Raw genomic sequence first — 18,148 nt, 5'->3', positions numbered from 1 at the left:
TGAATTTCAGGAACAGAACCAAAGGTTACACTTTGGTAGCAAAACTAGGGAAAGAAAAGTTAATGATGATGCTATGATGCTAATATTGGTGGTAGAATGGAGAATTAAGTGGTTCCTCAGAGAACAATTCAGATAGGATAAGTGTTCTCCTTGATGATGGGAAGAAGTTACTAATACATAGGAACAAATAAATAAATAAACAAGGACAAAAAAGAATATAAGGAAGGGTGCAATGTTTAGAACCATGTTGCTGTGGTCACACATAAAAGACAAAAGCACTTTACCAAACCCATTTCAGACACACTATAAATGGAGATAAGGTAGAATAATGAAGGATTAAAAAGTTGGTGAAATATTATTTTAGGATTGGAATTTAGAGAGTAGTGTTCAGATTTTAAACAAGTTGAAGGAATATGAATATCAGTGAGAATCTGGTTGCTGACAATAAATGGGAACGAGTTAGAAGAAGAAAAGTCATGGCATTGTAGATATCTTTGTAGAACATAAGAAGGGAAAAATATATAGGAAGAGAGAAGAAAACAGCTTTTGTTTATTGAATTCATAATACAGTAGAACGTCCAGAATCATTTATCAAAAGGTGAGAAACATTAAACTTAGCCATCAAGCAGCAAGTTTTGTGAAGAGGTAGGTTTATAATTTGTCACTATGTATGACTGGAAGTTGCATTTTTATAGGCTTGAGGTGAATAAATCTGGGAACTGCCTTTATGCACAGTGACAGAAGATGAAGTAAAATCTCACCTGTACTCCACACCAAGCGGAGTATAGCAAATAATTATAACTTCAGATAAGGATTTAAACTAGTATCTTTGGGCAGTAGTCGCCATGTAGTCTCCATTCAAACAGTATGAAAATAAGCTTCCTATCTGTCAAGAGTGGGATTTTTGATTTTTTGGTTTCCACCCACCTTTATGCTTAGAATTTGAATTTATAAGGCAGACCACATGTAATACCAATTTAATTCTTTTCAGTTTTCTAGTGAGGTGAGGTGCTACTTTATCAACCTTCTGACTACCCAGCTAACTGCCGTTTTTCTTTTTTCCTCTAAAAGTCAGTAATTTCTTCATAATTCATTCAAAAGCAACCTTTCATTTCTTTTATGGCAGATACTACTGTAATGGATATTCATAGCAAGTAACTTTTATTTGTATAGATTTCAGTGCTCACTGTAGCCTATAGTACTGTCCAAGCGGGGGTGTATTCTCTGGAATTAGTCTTTTTACTTCTGAAGATCAGATCATGTAGAAAAAGCCCAGTCTTTTTCCTGTGGAGGAGACATTGTTACAAAGCTAAAATTTGAGCCCTAAAGGGATCTGTGTAGTACTGACTCTTCCCATTAGAGAGGCTGTTTTCCTTTGACTATGACAGTGCTTAGGCTAAGAATTGTTCTGTATCTTTTTCATCTGGAAGCTTATTCTGGCTTCTACAAACTGCTTTAATAGAAAGAATCTTTGTCATATTTGGAATGCCCTTAATTCATATCTCAAAACCCTTCTGATACTCATCCTTACAATAATGTGAGGTACGAATGATTATATCTGTATGCCACTTTCTCTTGCACAGGTGATTCTGATTTTTTTAAGTCATTTCTGGCAATCCACGAATCATGTAAAATGTATGGAGCAACACCTAGCAGGTATATGACATTCCTTCACATATACAGTTCAATCAATAACAGTAAAAGAAGAGAGCTAATAAAAAGGCAGAACCACTTGCAGGTATGTATTTTAAAAGATTTTTAGCATGCAGCCTTTCAAAATACTCTCATGTTTGGAAATATCTTGTGTATTATGAGCTGTAGTTACTAAAACAGTTGTGTGGGGTGACCCCTGCCTGCCTATACTCATGCTGTGATTCTAAAAGAGGAATAAAATGAATCTCAATGGCCATCTTTGTTCAGAAGTTCTAGAGTCTAGAAATGTTACTTGTTTTCATCAATATGTTACCTCAAGCACATCTCAGAATAAGTATGTTTTCTTGTAAAAGTAAAAAGTATTTACAAGCACTTTAAATTTTATTCATAATTTTATGGAATTGTGTTGCAAAAAACACACCCATCTTTTGATCAATTTAAATTATGCCTCGGCTTATATACTTTTCCTTTCGTGTGGCTACCCACACCAACCCTTTCTTTATATCTCTACAACAACTGCATTTGTGTGATTTGTGCATCCTCCTAGCTTGATAAGCTGTAAACTATGTAATCTCAAGGTTACCTCTGTAGCTTTGGCCAAAATTCCCTGATTTGTATTTTTCTGTTATTTAGTGTTTTGGAATTGATTTCAAACTTTTCCATACATCAAAACTTTTATGCAACCCTAGACCAAATGGAGTTCATCCCAAAGATATCACTTTATTCCTGTTCTGTATGTGTAACATGCTTATTTTTTAAAATTTATTTGCTATCTTTCCATTAATAATTCCTTGTTTGTTTGTATTTCCCTTTTCTTTTTCCCTCATAATGTATTTCCAGTCCTTTAGGACATAATATTTTTGTCTTTTCCCCTCACTTTCAGCTCCTTTTCCCAGTGAGCCCTGGTACTATTCTGAAATCATACTTGCAGCTTCTTGCCTTGAATTCTATATTCTTTCTATTCTAATATTTTTTTCCATAGCTTACTAATTGCATAGTATGCAATTTTTTAGTTATAGGAAGATAGGAAGTTTTTTTTTTTTTTTTTTTTTTTTAGGAAGTTGCTCTGATTTGTTTGCAACTAACACACTTTTACTTTATTTACTAGTTGAATTCTTTGGGTAGAGAAAAGTAATCATTTACAGGAAAATGGGAGATGTCTATGCTACATCAAAAATTTATTTTATCTTTAATATTTTTTCAGATGTGTTGAAATAATTCTGTTTTCTTAAAGTACATAATTTAGAAAGTGTGAATAAAGAAAAAAACATAATTGGTTGAGGCTTTGTTTTATGTTCATCTAAGTTCTTTAGAGAATGTACAAATATGTAGAAATACGGTTTGCTTCAATTTGTTTAATTATTGTAGATTTGCTATTATAGAAAATAAAATTGTGTGGAGTTAATATAAGTTAACTGAAATGTTATTGAATTAAATAAATAATAATAATAAAAAAGATTGTGTACAAGTTGCTGTTCCTTTAAAACTTTATTTTGAGGATTTCATTTTCAACTTTTGGATGTAGTTAAAGACCTTACACTGACACATCTAGGATTGTCAACTCTCCTTTTTGAGATAATTAATATTAAGAAAATGTAAACAATAGTGAGATAATGTGGAACATAAATTTTTTGAAAAGTTGAACATGACAAATGAACCTAAAATCTGTTGAAATTTTCATTGACATAATTAAAAAGTAAATCATGTTTTTTGAGAGCATGAGAGACAATGGGTTATTTGTGACTCAAAGCTTACAGGTGAGAACTAAACACATCTTTTTATAAAGAAATTAAAAATGAACTATGTTAGTCTACATCACTTTTAGTCTGTATGTATTATTTCTAACTAAAATTCATTTATATCCACTTAAAATTCCTTGCTAAGCAATTGCTTTTTATAAACTTTTATAGGCAGGTGTTTCAAAGCTGAATGAAGCTAAAGCCCTTGTAGATGAACTGAACAGAAAAGCTGGAGAACAAAGCATTCTACTCAAAACTAAGCAGGATGAGGCTGATGCTGCCCTTCAGGAAATTACAGTATCTATGCAGGTGCGGTATACGATCATACCAAAAGTGAAAAAAAGAAATGCTTTTCTGTTTTCCATCTCCATAGCTGCCTGTGCTTGGTGGTCTTTTCAAGGAGTGCTAAACCTGATGCTTTTGCAAGAAGTTGTCTAAGGGACTGAATGAGGCTCGGTGTTTCAATAAATTTGCAGCAACAGAACAAAAGATTAGGTAACTTAAATCAGGTCTGAACTGATTGAGTAGGAAGAGAACACTGCCACTTTCTGAGTAGCATTTACTGCTGTAGATCAGTCTGTCAGGTTTCCTAGAAGATCATAAATCCAAACCGATCGGTTTTATGATTTTTAAAGATAGGAACTTTCAAGAAAACACTGACAAGTAGCACTAATTTAAGTAAGAAATCCTATTGAAGGATGTAGGAATGTAGACTATTAGAAAGTATGTATTTCATGAGGTTCAATCCTACAAGTTAACCTCCAATGAAGTTAAGTAATTGCTTAGTGTTTTTTACTCCTTGAAATTTTTATCCTTCAGCTCAGGGGTAGACCTTTTCTTTGAGGAGGTGATTTTGTTTAGTAGTACTTTCTCAGTTAAATACACTAACTGTGTAGAAAGTAGGTCTCTACATTGATGCTTCCAGAAATAATAAATGTAGGTGAAGCCATAATGAATCTGATCTCATTGCACTGTGTTTGTTTTAGCATTGGTTTAGTCTGGTCAGTCTGAAACAAGCTTAAATAAATAAGCTCAGAGAGGATATATTTTCTCAATGCAATGGTTTCTTTCAAACCATTTGTTTCACAATGCTGTTAAGGTGCATTATTTTCCATTCTTAGAAGCCTACTTCCTGTTAGCAATTTTTAAAATATTTAATATTTTAGCCTGTTTAGCCTATTTAGGTCTGTTTACTGTACATGTATTTGAATATTGATGATTGGCTTTGTGTATTCACTGCTGGCTTCAAAGAATTTTTGTTCCATTTCCCATGACTTCTCTTTTAAATCTTTATTTGCTTTTCTTCAGTAGACTAATCTGCTACCCATGCAGCATCTATTACGTTGTAGAACAAAAGCAAAGATTAAGCCAAAAGCAATGAAACATTTGGTGATGGGCCTATGGATATCAGAAAAATTATGATAGAATTGTGGTTCAAATTAGCATAAAGTACAGGTGCCCTCTGACATATTAACATCACTTCAAATGTTCCAATTTATGTAAGAGAGAGGTCTTTAATACATAGGCACTTTTTATCTTCTTTCAGAGCAAGGCTTTTGACCTACAGCAGAATTTTAAGGTTTTCTTACTCAGAGTTATCAGTACGTGTACATTTGCATGAAATATCTAAGCTAGTTTTATGTAGTTAATGTTCTCTGAATAAGAATGAACAACTTTTATGGATTTCAGTGATATACTGTCTATAGCTTAGGTTAAGTGCTCAGAAAGATTATTATTAATCTCAGTGTTTTCTCTGCTTTTACACATTTATTACTTCACGCTACAAGTTCCACTCAGCTCAACAATTGCTGGTTAGAATGATATATTGCATACAAGACAATATATAAAAATATAAACCATGGGCTTTGATGTCTTGTATCTTTTAGTTGAACTAAGCCTAGAATATTACACTTTTATTACTTTATGCATTTATCCTCCATTAGTTGTTTTGTGACTGGTTTCGGTAGTTCCTGTTTTTATGTTAACTTCATGCTATAAGCTTTTTTTTTTTTTTAGTTTATGTATTGGGTATTTATTGTTGCTTAGCAGTTCTGGAGGTGGCTAATGGTTGCTATCCCCCTGTGTTAGGCACAATACAAATTCAGGAAAAAAAATTATGTAAACCCAAGCAACTTATAATACATGTGTAGGATGTCATGCAAATGTCCTCATGAACAAATAAATGCAACTTTACAAGTCTTGTAATAGTATTTTTAAGCTAAGAGGCTGTAGTTTGAACACAATTGCTGCTTTTATGAATGTCACAGAAAAGGAGAGATTCAGTGGTGTCATGAAAGAAATAGAAATATGAGCAGCTACAAAAATAAAGGCAGGATGATACTACTCTCAAATGCATTAAGTATTTTAGAGGCTGCCAGTCTTAACCATTTACAGAAGGTCTGACATCTTCATAGAAAATGAAGAATCATAGACAAAGGGAAAAAGGTTATAATAAGCATCAAAAACAGGTACAGATCTTGTCTGTGGTACAGTAAAGAAGGAGACGCAGTAAAAGCAAAAGGTGCTTATTCCATATAATTTAGTTACATGAATATAAGCTTAATACCAATGCTTGTGTATGTTTTTGAAACAACTTATCTCTTATCAAATAGTTTCAGATACTTTTTGTGACTGGTATTATATTATAATGTAAGGAGAACAAAAAGTAGAATAAAATATGTGTAAATTTGAAAATTAAAGGTATTCTTTTTTACAGAGTGCTAGTGAGCAAAAAACAGAAATGGAAAAAATAAAACAAAGGATAGCAGAAGAGGCTGCAGAAATAGAAGAAAGAAAAAGAAAAATTGAAGATGAGCTAAAGGAGGTTCAGGTAAGAACTAATACAGAGAAGTAATATTTTGTGGTGCAATTTTATTTGGCTTATTCAAGTTCTGCCATGCAGAATGATTCTGTACAATTTATCCTAGTATTTTTTAAATTTTGCTTTAAATAATTTAAATATAAAAACCTTCTGGTATTAGAAAACAGTTAATTCTGTTTGTCAGAATGCAGATTGTCACTTTGGCATTCAAAGTGGTATTATATTTGATCTTAATTGCAGAAAGATTTTTCAGGTCAAATCTTAACTTCAGTTGCTATTTCCATGGTGCCATGGTGTGCTGCAGCTGAGCTCTACAGATTAATGAAATATTTTTGAATTACTAATCTGTTTTATAGACCTACTGTATTTCTTCTCCTTGATGAAGCTGGTAATATCATAAAGCTTGCACAATGAGCTGAAGGGAAATGGTTTAATGAGAGAGAGTTTCCAGTTACTACTTAATTCTGACAATTACATGTACTATATATATATATATATATATATATATATATATATATATAAAATCCTATATCTCCTTTTCCTGGAATACCGCATTCAGCTCTGGGGCCCCCAGCACAAGAAGGACATGGACATATTAGAATGACTTCAGAGGAGGGCCATGAAGATGGTCAAGGGCCTGGAGCACCTCTTCTATGTAGGCAGGCTGAGGGAGCTGGGGTTGTTCAGCCTGGGGAAGAGAAGGTTCTGTGGGGACCTTACAGCGGCCTTCCAGTACCTAAAGGGGGCATGCAGGAAAGCTGGGGAGGGACTCTTTTGTCAGGTAATGTAGTGATAGGACAAGGAGTAATAGCTTTAAACTAAAAGAAGGTAGATGTAGATTAGTTATTAGGAAGAATTCTTTACTCAGAAGGTGGTAAGGCCCTGGCACAGGTTGCCCAGAGAAGCTGTGGAATCCCCATCCCTGGCGGTGTTCAAGACCAGATTAGATGAGGCTCTGAGCAACCTGATCTAATGGGCGGCATCCCTGCCCATGGCAGGGGTGTTGGAACTAGATAATCTTTAAGGTCCCTTCCAACACAAACCATTCTGTGATTCTGTTGCACACTGTTCTTCAAGAGATTTTACAGCCTGTATGCATCAGTTTTGTGGTAGAGGTATGTGTCTAGAGTCATTGATTTTAGTCTCTGTTTTTCATCCCATCCATTTTAAAATTGTAGTAAAGAATAAGGAAAAAGTACAGCAAATTATTTTTCTTTACTTTTGAATATCATAGGTACCAAGGGATGATATCCTTGCAGTGAAGGTTCTGTGGAGCCCGATGCCACGCATCCTAGGTCCTGAGTGAACTGTCTGATGTAGTCGCTAAGCCTCTTTCCATCATATTTGAAAAGTTGTGGCAGTTGAAGTCCCTGGTGACTAGAAAAATGGAAACATCACTCCCCTTTTTAAAAAGGGTAAAAAGGAGGACCCAGGGAGCTACAGATCAATGAGCCCCTCCTCTGTGCCTGAGAAGAGGGGTTGGAAACAGATGATCTTTAAGATTCCTTCCAACCCAAGCCATTCTGTGATCCTATGATTCTATTAAAGTCGCATAGAACTAAAGGCCTTGGTTAAAACCCTTTTTCTGGACTTTGATAAATATGTAAGATGTGCAGGGTGTGCACAGTATTTAATAATTCATTAACTTCTGTTTCCTCGTTATTTTTTGGCTTTGTTGGTAAAGGCAAAGGGTGCCTGGATTTGCTTAGCTACTGAAAAGATCAAGCTTTTGTGACTGTACTTCTTGTACACAGATATTCTTAGGTGTTTTTGTAAATAGAAATTGAGATCATTATTAAACCATACCCACATCACAATGAACTTTTAAGCAGTGGAAGAACAAATATGATTAATGGCATTATATACATAATATTTATGAAATATAGTGCTGAATGTAAAGTTAGAGAACGTAAGGATTGAAATGTGTTTTAGATGGAACTGTACTTACTACAGGTAGGTGGCATTTTTGTTTTAGTAACTTGTGTACATGAATACATACCAACAGTATTTGGTTAGGTAATGAAATATTTAATGCTAAAATGAAGAAGAAAACGTATGAAAGCCAAAATGGCAAACTTTAAGTTTCTTATATCCTCATACCTTTTTTGATATGTTTTTATGTTTTAAGCCACTGGTTAATGAAGCTAAGTTAGCAGTTGGAAATATAAAGCCAGAGTCTTTGTCAGAAATTCGGTCATTACGGATGCCCCCTGACATAATCAGAGATATCCTAGAAGGAGTTTTACGGCTGATGGGGATTTTTGATACGTCGTGGGTGAGCATGAAGAGGTGAGGATTTTATTTAAGCTTCAGCCTTAGAAAGTAAATTTGCAATATGAAATGCTTTCTGTTATATTCAGGAATGATGTGTGTGCAGAATTCTTTTTATTTCATATGGAAATAATCTCTTGAACATTTGTATTTTCTTTACTTAATTATTTAATACTTTTACAGTTTCTTGGCCAAAAGAGGAGTGAGGGAGGACATAGCAACCTTTGATGCCCGTAACATTCCAAAAGAAATCCGAGAGAGTGTTGAAGAACTTCTTTACAAAAACAGAACATCTTTTGATCCTAAGGTAATTCTTTTGAATTTAAAACAAAAACAAAAACCAAAAAAAAAAAAACACAACAAAAACAACCACCATCACCAAAAATCTCTTGGGAGACTTAACATAACATGCAGTTAAAAAAAAAAGGTGAGCTATGATGGTAATGGTAATATGTTGGTGATCTTTGAGACCAAATTTGGCAGTAGCTATATGGAATTCAATAGCCACTAGAATTCTTAAATACTAGTTCCTTAGTTTTAAGAGTACACTTGTTCCCTGGGAAGGAACACAATGATAAAATTTGAACTTCATAACTCCTTTGGAGCTTCACAGTTGTAAAAATACACATTATTTTCTTTATACAGATTGATGGCCTACAATGTAATCTCTTAGTAACAATATAAAATATAAGTTTAAGAGAGGAGTTGGCTAATTAGCATATTAAAGTTGATAAGTGGTAAATCTGTTGCAATTATTTATCTTGTATTTCTCATGTACATCATATTTAAAGGACTTGCTTGTTACTGTTACTGATTTTTTTTCAGAACGCTAAACGAGCCAGTGCTGCAGCTGCTCCATTGGCGGCTTGGGTAAATGCCAATGTCCAGTATTCCCATGTCCTAGAACGAATTCAACCTTTGGAAAAAGAAAAGGCTGGCTTGGAAGCGTGAGTTAGACACTATTTCAGGATAAATGTTTTTAATTCCAGTGTTGGCAGGAGAGACTAAGAGGACTTGAAGTTAGTTAAAAATAAGAAACTGTAGCTCAATAATAAGTATTAAACTATTCATGTTGAGACAGAAAAAAAGTATGTAACATATATAGATTTTTTGCCAATCTCTAGTTACCAGTCAATGCTGAAATATGTCTGTGAGAAGTGAACATTGCAGGTATACTTAAAATGTGTCAATGAAATCTTTGCTATACGAAGTGTGGTTCCTCTTTTTTTTTTTTTTTTTTTTTTTTTCTCAAGCATTACTAATCATTGTCGGTTTCTCCTTGTAATCACAAAGATATAAAATATTTTTATGACCATCTGTAATTTGAGAAATATATACTGATTGTCTTAAAATAATATATTGGAAGAATTTGATCTGATCTATAAGAATACACTTGCATGTAGTTGGTTTGTATCTCTAAAGATATGTGATAAGAATTAGTCAAAATTTTTAAACAAGAAAACAGATTTTTATTAATACAAATCGCAAAAATTATCTCTGGACTATCTGTATAAAAACATTTTTTTTGCTACAGTCCCCACCCCTTTTGTTTGTTTGTTTGTTGAGGTGCATGTTCTTAAAATGAGTGTTGTATCTTTCAGTAATCTCAAGAAAACTGAAGGCAGAAAACAGAAGTTGGAAGATCTTCTGAATTCTGTTGGTCAAAAAGTATCAGAACTGAAAGATAAGTATGTTGGGTTTGTTTATTTCAAGATGTAAATAAAAACATTGATGAATTTACAGTATGAGTAATGATATTTGTTATAAATAAATGGGAGAAGTCCAGAGTTCTGCACCTGAGGAAAGAACCCCAGGCACCAGTACATGCAGGGGGCCACTCAGCAGGAAAGCAGCTCTGTAGAAAAGGACCTGGGAGCTCTGTGGGACACCAAGTTGAACATGAGTCAGCAACATGCCCTTGCTGATAGCATTCTTGGTTGCATTAGACAAAGTGTTGCCAGCAGATCGACAAGGGTGATACTTCCCCTCTGCTCAGCACTGGTGAGGCCACACTGCGTCCAGTTCTCAGTCCCCATTACAGGAAAGACACAGACATACTGGAAAGTTTCCAGCAGACAGCCACCATGATGATGAAGGGAGTGGAGCACCACTGCTATGAGGGAGGGCAGAGAGAGCTGGGACTGTTCAGCCTGGACAAGAGGAGGCTGTGAGAGGCATCTTGTCAATGTCAATAAATACCTGAAGGGAGGGTGCAAAGAAGACCAATACAGGCTCTTGTCAGTGGTGCCCAGTGCTACGACAAGAGGCAACAGGCACAAACTGGAACATGAGGTTCTGTCTGAACACTGGGAAGCACTTCTGTGCTGTGCAGGTGATGGAGCCCTGGCACAGGAGGCTGTGGAGTATCTTCCTTTGAGATCTTCAAAAGCCACCTGGACATGGTCCTGAGATATTGTCGCTGGGTGTCTCTGCTTGAACAGGTTTGAACCAGCTGGCCTCCAGAGGTCCCTTCCAACCTAAACCAGTCTATGATTCTATGGTTCTATGAAATGTAACTCTCTGCACTGTGAGATGTGTACATCAGAAGAAGCCATACTTAGGCTACCTGTAGCAGTTCATCTCATTGATCAGATGGAATGCTCTTTCAAAGTACTTGTTTCTCACTACTGAGTCAGAAGCCTCCAGTGTAGACACAGCAGATGTCAAAAATAGAGTGGTGTGTGTTTCACCTTTTAAATCTGAGATGACTTCAGTGTCTTTTTAGGACTAGACTTGTCCGTCTCAAGAAGGCTCTGGGGAGACCTCACAGTGGCCTTCCAGTACCTAAAGGTGACCTAACAAGAAAGGTGTGGAGAGAATCCCCACCATATTTATAGATAATATTTACTGAAGAGTTACAAATTTGTAGCATGGTGTTGAGTCTGCTAATGTCCTGACTATGTGCAGAACAAAACATCAACCACTAACATCAAGTTTAAGTAGAAGAAGGAATGATTTTCAGACATTATAGTCTATATTGGAAATGTGTTTTTAAATCTCACCTGTGAATCTAAATTTTGTTAGTGGAAAGTCTAACAAGCTTATTTACCAAAGAGAAGAAGATGATATAAAAGACAATTGTTGTATTCTTCATTAACCATAAGGGAGAGATTCATGACAAGTTCAGTCAGTTAAGCTGCCTTTGAAGTAACTGTCCATAAATTTAGTAATTTGTGATAGCAATTTTAAACAGTAATTGTTTTACAGGTTCCAGTGTAGAACAACTGAAGCAGCAAAACTTGAAGCAGAACTAAGTAAAGCTCAGAAAACATTGAAAGCTGCAGAGGTACTAATAAATCAACTTGATAGGGAACACAAAAGATGGAGCACTCAGGTAAGTGAAAATTTTCATAATGTACTTCTTATAGCTGATATTTTGATAGGTCAATTTTTAAGTGAAATCTTGTTATATTTGGGAGAAATTGCAACCCTTGGGACACAACTTTTTGGTCAGATGCAGGAAAGGAAAACTCCAAGATATGTATAAGCTGAAAATAGCTGCCACTTCCAGAAAGTGATACCTATCTTTCTTTGGTACTTAAGGATGGGATAAATATCCCTGCTGAGAGACAGTTGCCTGTCTCTTCATTGACATTAGAAAAAACCTAAACAATTAGCTTAGGTTAAATGCCTTCATTTTTAAGAACTAGAGTTAGTGTTGGATGAATACTCTCACAGGATGACCAGCAGAATGGAAAGAAAGGGAAGATTTTCCTTTGCAAGTAGTCTTTTAGATACTCCATCTGCTGCAGTAAGGTCTGGGCATATTTGAACCTGAGTTTAAACTCATCTAAAAACAACTCTTCACAGTTTTTCACCTCCATACATTATCCCTCTCCTTAGAAGATTACCCTGCTCTTAATGGTATGGTGTAGATATATTAGCATACCTAGCAGAATAACGGATATATTAGTCAGCTATTCATCCTATATTGAAGATGGTGCTCAAATTTAGAGCTGTAAATGCTGTGTTCATCTCCCTTTAAAGTAAGGAGGTAGTAGTAACAAGTTTCTTGTGTGTATGTCACAGCCTTTTTTTTTTTTTTTTTTAATGTCAGTTTGATTAAATGAAAAGGTGACATTACTTTTTCAGGACAGTTATGGCAGTCTTCTATGTTGTTTTGCTATGCTGTATTTTTTTCCAAAATACTAGAAGAGTTCAAAGAATAGGTGGTAAAGTGCAGGTAGCTTATTCAAAGATACATGATAAATGTATTTTATATTGTGAGCCTTCAGTGAATCAAACTTCTGAGTATAATAGATAGCACAGTATTTGGTATCTCCATACGTTATAATACGTATGGAGATACCAAATACGTATCATTCACTAGCTGATACAATGAGATCACATATTCCTTATTTTTCTTATAATGTTATGATTTATCCAGTTGCTCAGAAGTGACAACCTGAAGTGTTCATCAAATCCATAGTCTGTAGGAGCTAAATTCTCAGAAACATCTGTCCAGATTGTATTTGAGAGCTAAAAAGAACTTTTCTCATATTTTCACTTATATTTTGGAGTGAGTTACCTAAATACAAGTACTTGAAATGCAAGGAGAGAAACTGTCTCAATAGTGCTCTTAATGGCAGGCAAATTTAATTCTGACTTTTAAATGAATTATGAGAAATATTAATGTAGTTTTTATTTATAATATACATTCTGTAATTTTTCTTTATTTTGAAGGTGTCAGAGATAACAGATGAACTGTCTACGTTGCCTAAGAGAGCTCAGTTAGCAGCTGCATTTATTACCTATCTTTCTGCTGCTCCTGAGGATCAGAGGAAAACCAGACTGGATGAATGGACCAAATCAGCAGGCCTTGAAAGTAATTTGTGTGGGTGTGGGTGTGTAAGTCAGCTTGACTGAGAAAGTGAGAAATGCCAGTGAGTTCTAATGAACAGACTCCTTTCTCTTGGTGTCCCCGTATGAAAAATGTCAACATTAATTCTTATTCAATAAGTAGTTGTACTTACAGATACAACTATTTCTTAGGGTTATTCTGTTAATTCTTAAGATTATAACTACTTTTATATATATTTAAGATTTTGTTCCATAGCCCTAGCTGAAAAAGTAAAGTTTACATGAATTAATGTATTCACATTAATTGTTGGAAATTTGCTTATGGGTTCTGAATGCTTCTTGTTTTTCAGTAATCATTTTTATCTGTGTTAACGGCACCATTTTTTTTGGTAACATCAGCTAGGAAATAGAAGTACATTCAATAAATGATGTAAGGGCAATTAACAGACTTGCACTCCTTTAAGACAGAATCTCTGCTGTATATAAAGTGGTGAAGGCTTAAAATGTGCAAGCTGTAAACATTAGCACAAACTTATGATCTTTCATTTATCAGAGTTTGATTTACGGCGGTTCCTGTGCACAGAAAGTGAGGAGTTAGTTTGGAAAAGTGAAGGCTTACCTTCAGATGACCTTTCAATAGAAAATGCTCTTGTTATCTTGCAGGTAAACTTGCTTTTGTATCTTATCTTAGTATTTCAATTTCTACAAATTTCAGTAACATGATATCTTTCTGGAATTTAAAAAAAAATCATTTTCATTGTTTTATTAGCACCACAAAATATGCCCAGAGAAACAAATATTTATCTAACTCTGGGTACTCCGTACCAAAAGGAAAATACATAGTTAAAGAACATACTTTTTATTTTTCTGCTTTTATGATTTTCTTCCAGACGTTGAACAGACCAGATCTGCTATTAGTCTATTGCTAATCATAAACACTAATACAGGAAGTGGAAGATTATGTCCTATACATGTGCACTTGACATTATCATTTCTCATTCTTTTTTGGTCTTGAAAAAGTAAAAAGCTATATGCAGATGCCTTTCAAAATGTCTAGATCTGAAATCCTTAAAGCTAATCATTAGCTTATCTCTGTGATACAGGACATAAAATGCCATTCACTTAAGGCCAGTAGCTAATACCAGAGAAAATAATTTTAATAAATTATAATACTGTGCTTATAACCATGATTCAGTATTATCACATAACAGCATGTAGATATATGCCAATAAATGTGTAAATGTATTACACAATTGCACATTCATATAAAATAATACTGTAGTTATAATGTAGTTATTTCTTAGATCTGATAGAAAGTAAAAATGTAATGCCATTTAGGAGAGGAGAATTTACATTTGCCACAGGTTGTTTGCTTGGATGATTGATGATTCTCACAAACCAGTTACAGCTTTTTTCCAATTTAAATAAGACTTGCTTTATCATCTTGATATTAGATCTATCTATTCCTATCTCACTTTGATTAAAAAAATTTCAACAAATATGATTTTGTACTCTCAAGGGTACTTACATGCTGTAATCAAACCTTACTTTCATCTTTTTAGTTAAATAGATTGAGCTCCTAATAATCTCATTGTACATTAAGAACTTTTTCAAGCCCTTCCTCAGCTCAAATCCTTTTGCTTGTGCACGTATTTGGTTCAGTATCTTCTAAACTGGAATTGAACACGATATTTTACAAAAAAAAAAAAAAGACAAGAAAAAAATGTTCTTATGCTGTTCTCATACTGTTGTTGTTTGTTGTCATTTTTTTATTAGGTTGTTAGTGTTTCTTTAAACAGTTTGTTAATGAAAAATATTAAAATGCGCATAACATCAGTTTGGGGAAATAAAAGAGGACTTAATTCATTATACCGTATTCATTTGTTTTACCCATTCAATTTGATTCTTAAAATAAATTTCTGTAATTTTCTGATTTTTTTCCTAGAGTAAAGTTTGCCCATTTCTGATAGACCCTTCTTTCCGGGCTACAGAATGGCTGAAGACACATTTGAAGGAATCACGTTTGGAAGTTGTTAACCAGCAGGTCCAGTATTTACTCTTGGTCTTACAATTTTATTCTGCTTGATAACACTCAGTTCCAGACTTTTGAGAGCAGTTCATTAGTTATGATAGCTATCACCAAATATGAGGTCATGTCTCATGAAGCATTTCATTTCTCACAGAGCTTTTGTTTATGGTGGTTCTATCAGATGCTACTGATAATATATTTCCTCAAGAAGGAAATCAGGGTATTTAAAGTTGAGGGTCAACATTATTGTAGCTTTATTTCTACAAGCTTGTCTCTTTGTGCTGTCCTTTTCAAGAGTATCAGTATTCCCTGCTAGGAGAGAGATAGTAAATATTTCTAAAAATAAATTATTTATTTATATATATATATGTATATAGGTATTGCAGTTCATAGGATTTCAGGAGTATGTATATGCTTCTTGTGATTTTTGTGTTTTATTATCTACATTGGAAGTACTTGGCTGGGTTTCAGTTCAAGGTTAAGACACCATGTCAGTTTACATGGGTGACTAGGCTTGTTTCATTTGCACAAACGCAGACGGACTTGTGGTGCCATTCTAAAGTCCCTTATTGGATCCCACCTGGCCTCAGGCTATTGCTTCAGCAGACTGTGGGTCTTCTAGAGATCCGTGCGAGCCATATGCAGGCATTTTGGATACTCACAGAAGGTACTAGTTAAGAGTTGAATACTTAACCTGCTAGCAGATTGCCTCGATTAACTTTTGGGCTTGTTGACTGCATTATCCAGGATCACCATTGACTCTAATGGAATCTTAAAAGTATGTGTTTAGATACCTACAGGCAAAAGCCTGCATTTAGGTATCTTCGTATCAGTGTGAATCCTGGCTTTAGGTCTTGATTCTCTTTTGAGGAACAGCTACCTAATAATATTTGAGATGTACTAACTAGCATATGACACAAGACCTATTGCAGACCTGCTTTCTTCTGATGCAGCACAAGGAGAGCTAGGCATGTTAAATTGGTTGCTTGTATGTCAGCAGCTGAAGCGATCCCTTAGTCCTATCAAATGGATTTAAATTAAATACTTGTGGCTACCATATGATGCATGTAGTAGAATTGTTTGGTTATACTACTGATATTTTGATTCATATTACTGGTATAATGACTTCCTGTTCATTCCTAAAATGATTTAAAAGTGTCTATAGAGTTTTCACTGTTTAACACTGCTGTCAAAGTGTTGATATTTCAAACAACATGAATCAAAGGAATTTGTTTTCATTTGCCCAGGACACCAACTTTCTAACAGCTCTTGAGCTGGCAGTGAGGTTTGGAAAAACACTTATTATACAGGAAATGGATGGAGTGGAACCTGTACTTTATCCGTTGCTAAGAAAAGATCTTGTAGTCCAAGGTAAAGGACCAAAATCTTTAAAAATGCTTGTTCAAACCTTTTGAAGGTTAGATCCATATACATCATATAAAACCTGATTTTTCTGAAACCATGAGCATTACGTTGTTTTTCCTCTTTAACATGCTGCTATCACTTCAGTCTGTTAGTTATATTGGAGTTATGCTCATTTGCTAAGCTGAAAAATACTGAGAAGTATTTAAAGATTTTTTCGACTGGAATTAGAATAAAATGTTTTTATGAATTCTTGCTGAGTTTAAATGTTAATTTCAAGCATCAATTTCAAAAACACATGGTCTTTCTTAGGAATTTGGGCAATGAATAGAACAGAAATTGCACAACTGATTATGCAGTTAGAAATCAGAATTTTAGACTGTTGATGTTGCTTTTTGTATTTCATTCGTCTAAAGACTAAAGATGCTCAGACATATCCCTAATGTGACTTTGGAATGGGAGCATGAGGGGGTCATAGAATTCAGTGAAATGTGTCCCCTTTATTGATGCAGTGAAACAGAATAAAAACATTTGTGGAGTTCTTAGATGTAGTTATCCCCCATATGGGGACAGGTCTTTAAAATAACAAGAAGTTGTTAGTTCAAATCATTCTTCCATTACAGATGTGCTTACTTTTTTTTTCTTCTCAGCAGGAGCTGAGAGCACTACCTGAGTGGTGACTTCAAGGTTCCATAGGAGGCTAGATAGAAAATCTTGACAACTGTTTTATTTCACTAGCTTTTGCTGAATTTTGGAAAGCAGAGATACAGAATTATCAGAGATACATCTCAAAAGGAATCAAATTAAGATATAAATGTGTTTGAAGAACTGTGCAGAAAAAATAAAAATAAATAAAAAATACAAGTTTATTCAGGGAAATTGCTCATAACACCTCAGGCAGCCTCTTCCATATGAACTCTGTTAGCTCTAGATCTGTGCAAGTCCAAACCAGGGAGCTGTGTTTTAAAAAGTGAGACCTGCTCATTCTTTGAGTCACTTCAGTCACTTGGCTATGAAGCGCGCACCTTCTGTTTGTCAAAATGTGGAAGTGGTAGTGGAGGCCTCTCTGCATTATTTTGCTTGTGATGACTGGGCATCTTTTCACTACTTGGAATGAAATGAAGTTAAAAAAAAAAAGTGAATTTATATACTGCAGTTACTTTGTCCTTGTACAGCTTCCATTTTCTATTTGACATTTTTACAACATAAGCCTAAAATTTATTCTGATCCTTGGCACAGAAGCAAAATTGGTATGTGATTTTCATCTGTACCAGTGTTTTAGCAAGAGATTTATACTTGGGACATTTCTGATCTTCTGCTCCTAGTGCTAATAATAGAGAAGTACCTAACTGCCACCTCAGAAATTTCTCTGGAAGAGAAATTTTCACTTTGAAACTTTTAATGTTCTAATTCTGTTCTTCCTTCTTTAGTATCTTTTTAGTATCTTATTCTAGTCGTGACTGTTAAAGTTTA

At 34.6% G+C, this 18,148-nt stretch overlaps 1 protein-coding gene across 4 annotated transcripts in view; it reads left to right on the top strand.

The window, feature by feature from the left end:
* Window positions 1-18,148, top strand: part of DYNC2H1 (dynein cytoplasmic 2 heavy chain 1) — a 169,427-nt gene that overhangs the window by 50,819 nt on the left and 100,460 nt on the right. For all 4 annotated transcript variants that reach the window (XM_035327873.1, XM_035327865.1, XM_035327882.1 and 1 more), the window contains exons 54-65: window positions 1,584-1,738; window positions 3,564-3,701; window positions 6,109-6,222; window positions 8,342-8,502; window positions 8,668-8,791; window positions 9,310-9,431; window positions 10,086-10,172; window positions 11,692-11,818; window positions 13,168-13,309; window positions 13,838-13,947; window positions 15,230-15,328; window positions 16,561-16,684. In XM_035327873.1, coding sequence (XP_035183764.1) covers window positions 1,584-1,738; window positions 3,564-3,701; window positions 6,109-6,222; window positions 8,342-8,502; window positions 8,668-8,791; window positions 9,310-9,431; window positions 10,086-10,172; window positions 11,692-11,818; window positions 13,168-13,309; window positions 13,838-13,947; window positions 15,230-15,328; window positions 16,561-16,684 — 1,503 coding nt within the window. The remainder of the gene's footprint in view (window positions 1-1,583; window positions 1,739-3,563; window positions 3,702-6,108; window positions 6,223-8,341; window positions 8,503-8,667; window positions 8,792-9,309; window positions 9,432-10,085; window positions 10,173-11,691; window positions 11,819-13,167; window positions 13,310-13,837; window positions 13,948-15,229; window positions 15,329-16,560; window positions 16,685-18,148) is intronic.

Source organism: Oxyura jamaicensis, chromosome 1 (genome assembly GCF_011077185.1).
Source record: "Oxyura jamaicensis isolate SHBP4307 breed ruddy duck chromosome 1, BPBGC_Ojam_1.0, whole genome shotgun sequence".
Classification (NCBI taxonomy): domain Eukaryota; kingdom Metazoa; phylum Chordata; class Aves; order Anseriformes; family Anatidae; genus Oxyura; species Oxyura jamaicensis.
The sequence above is the reverse complement of the archived record's forward strand: the minus strand, read 5'-3'. Positions and strand labels throughout refer to the sequence as shown.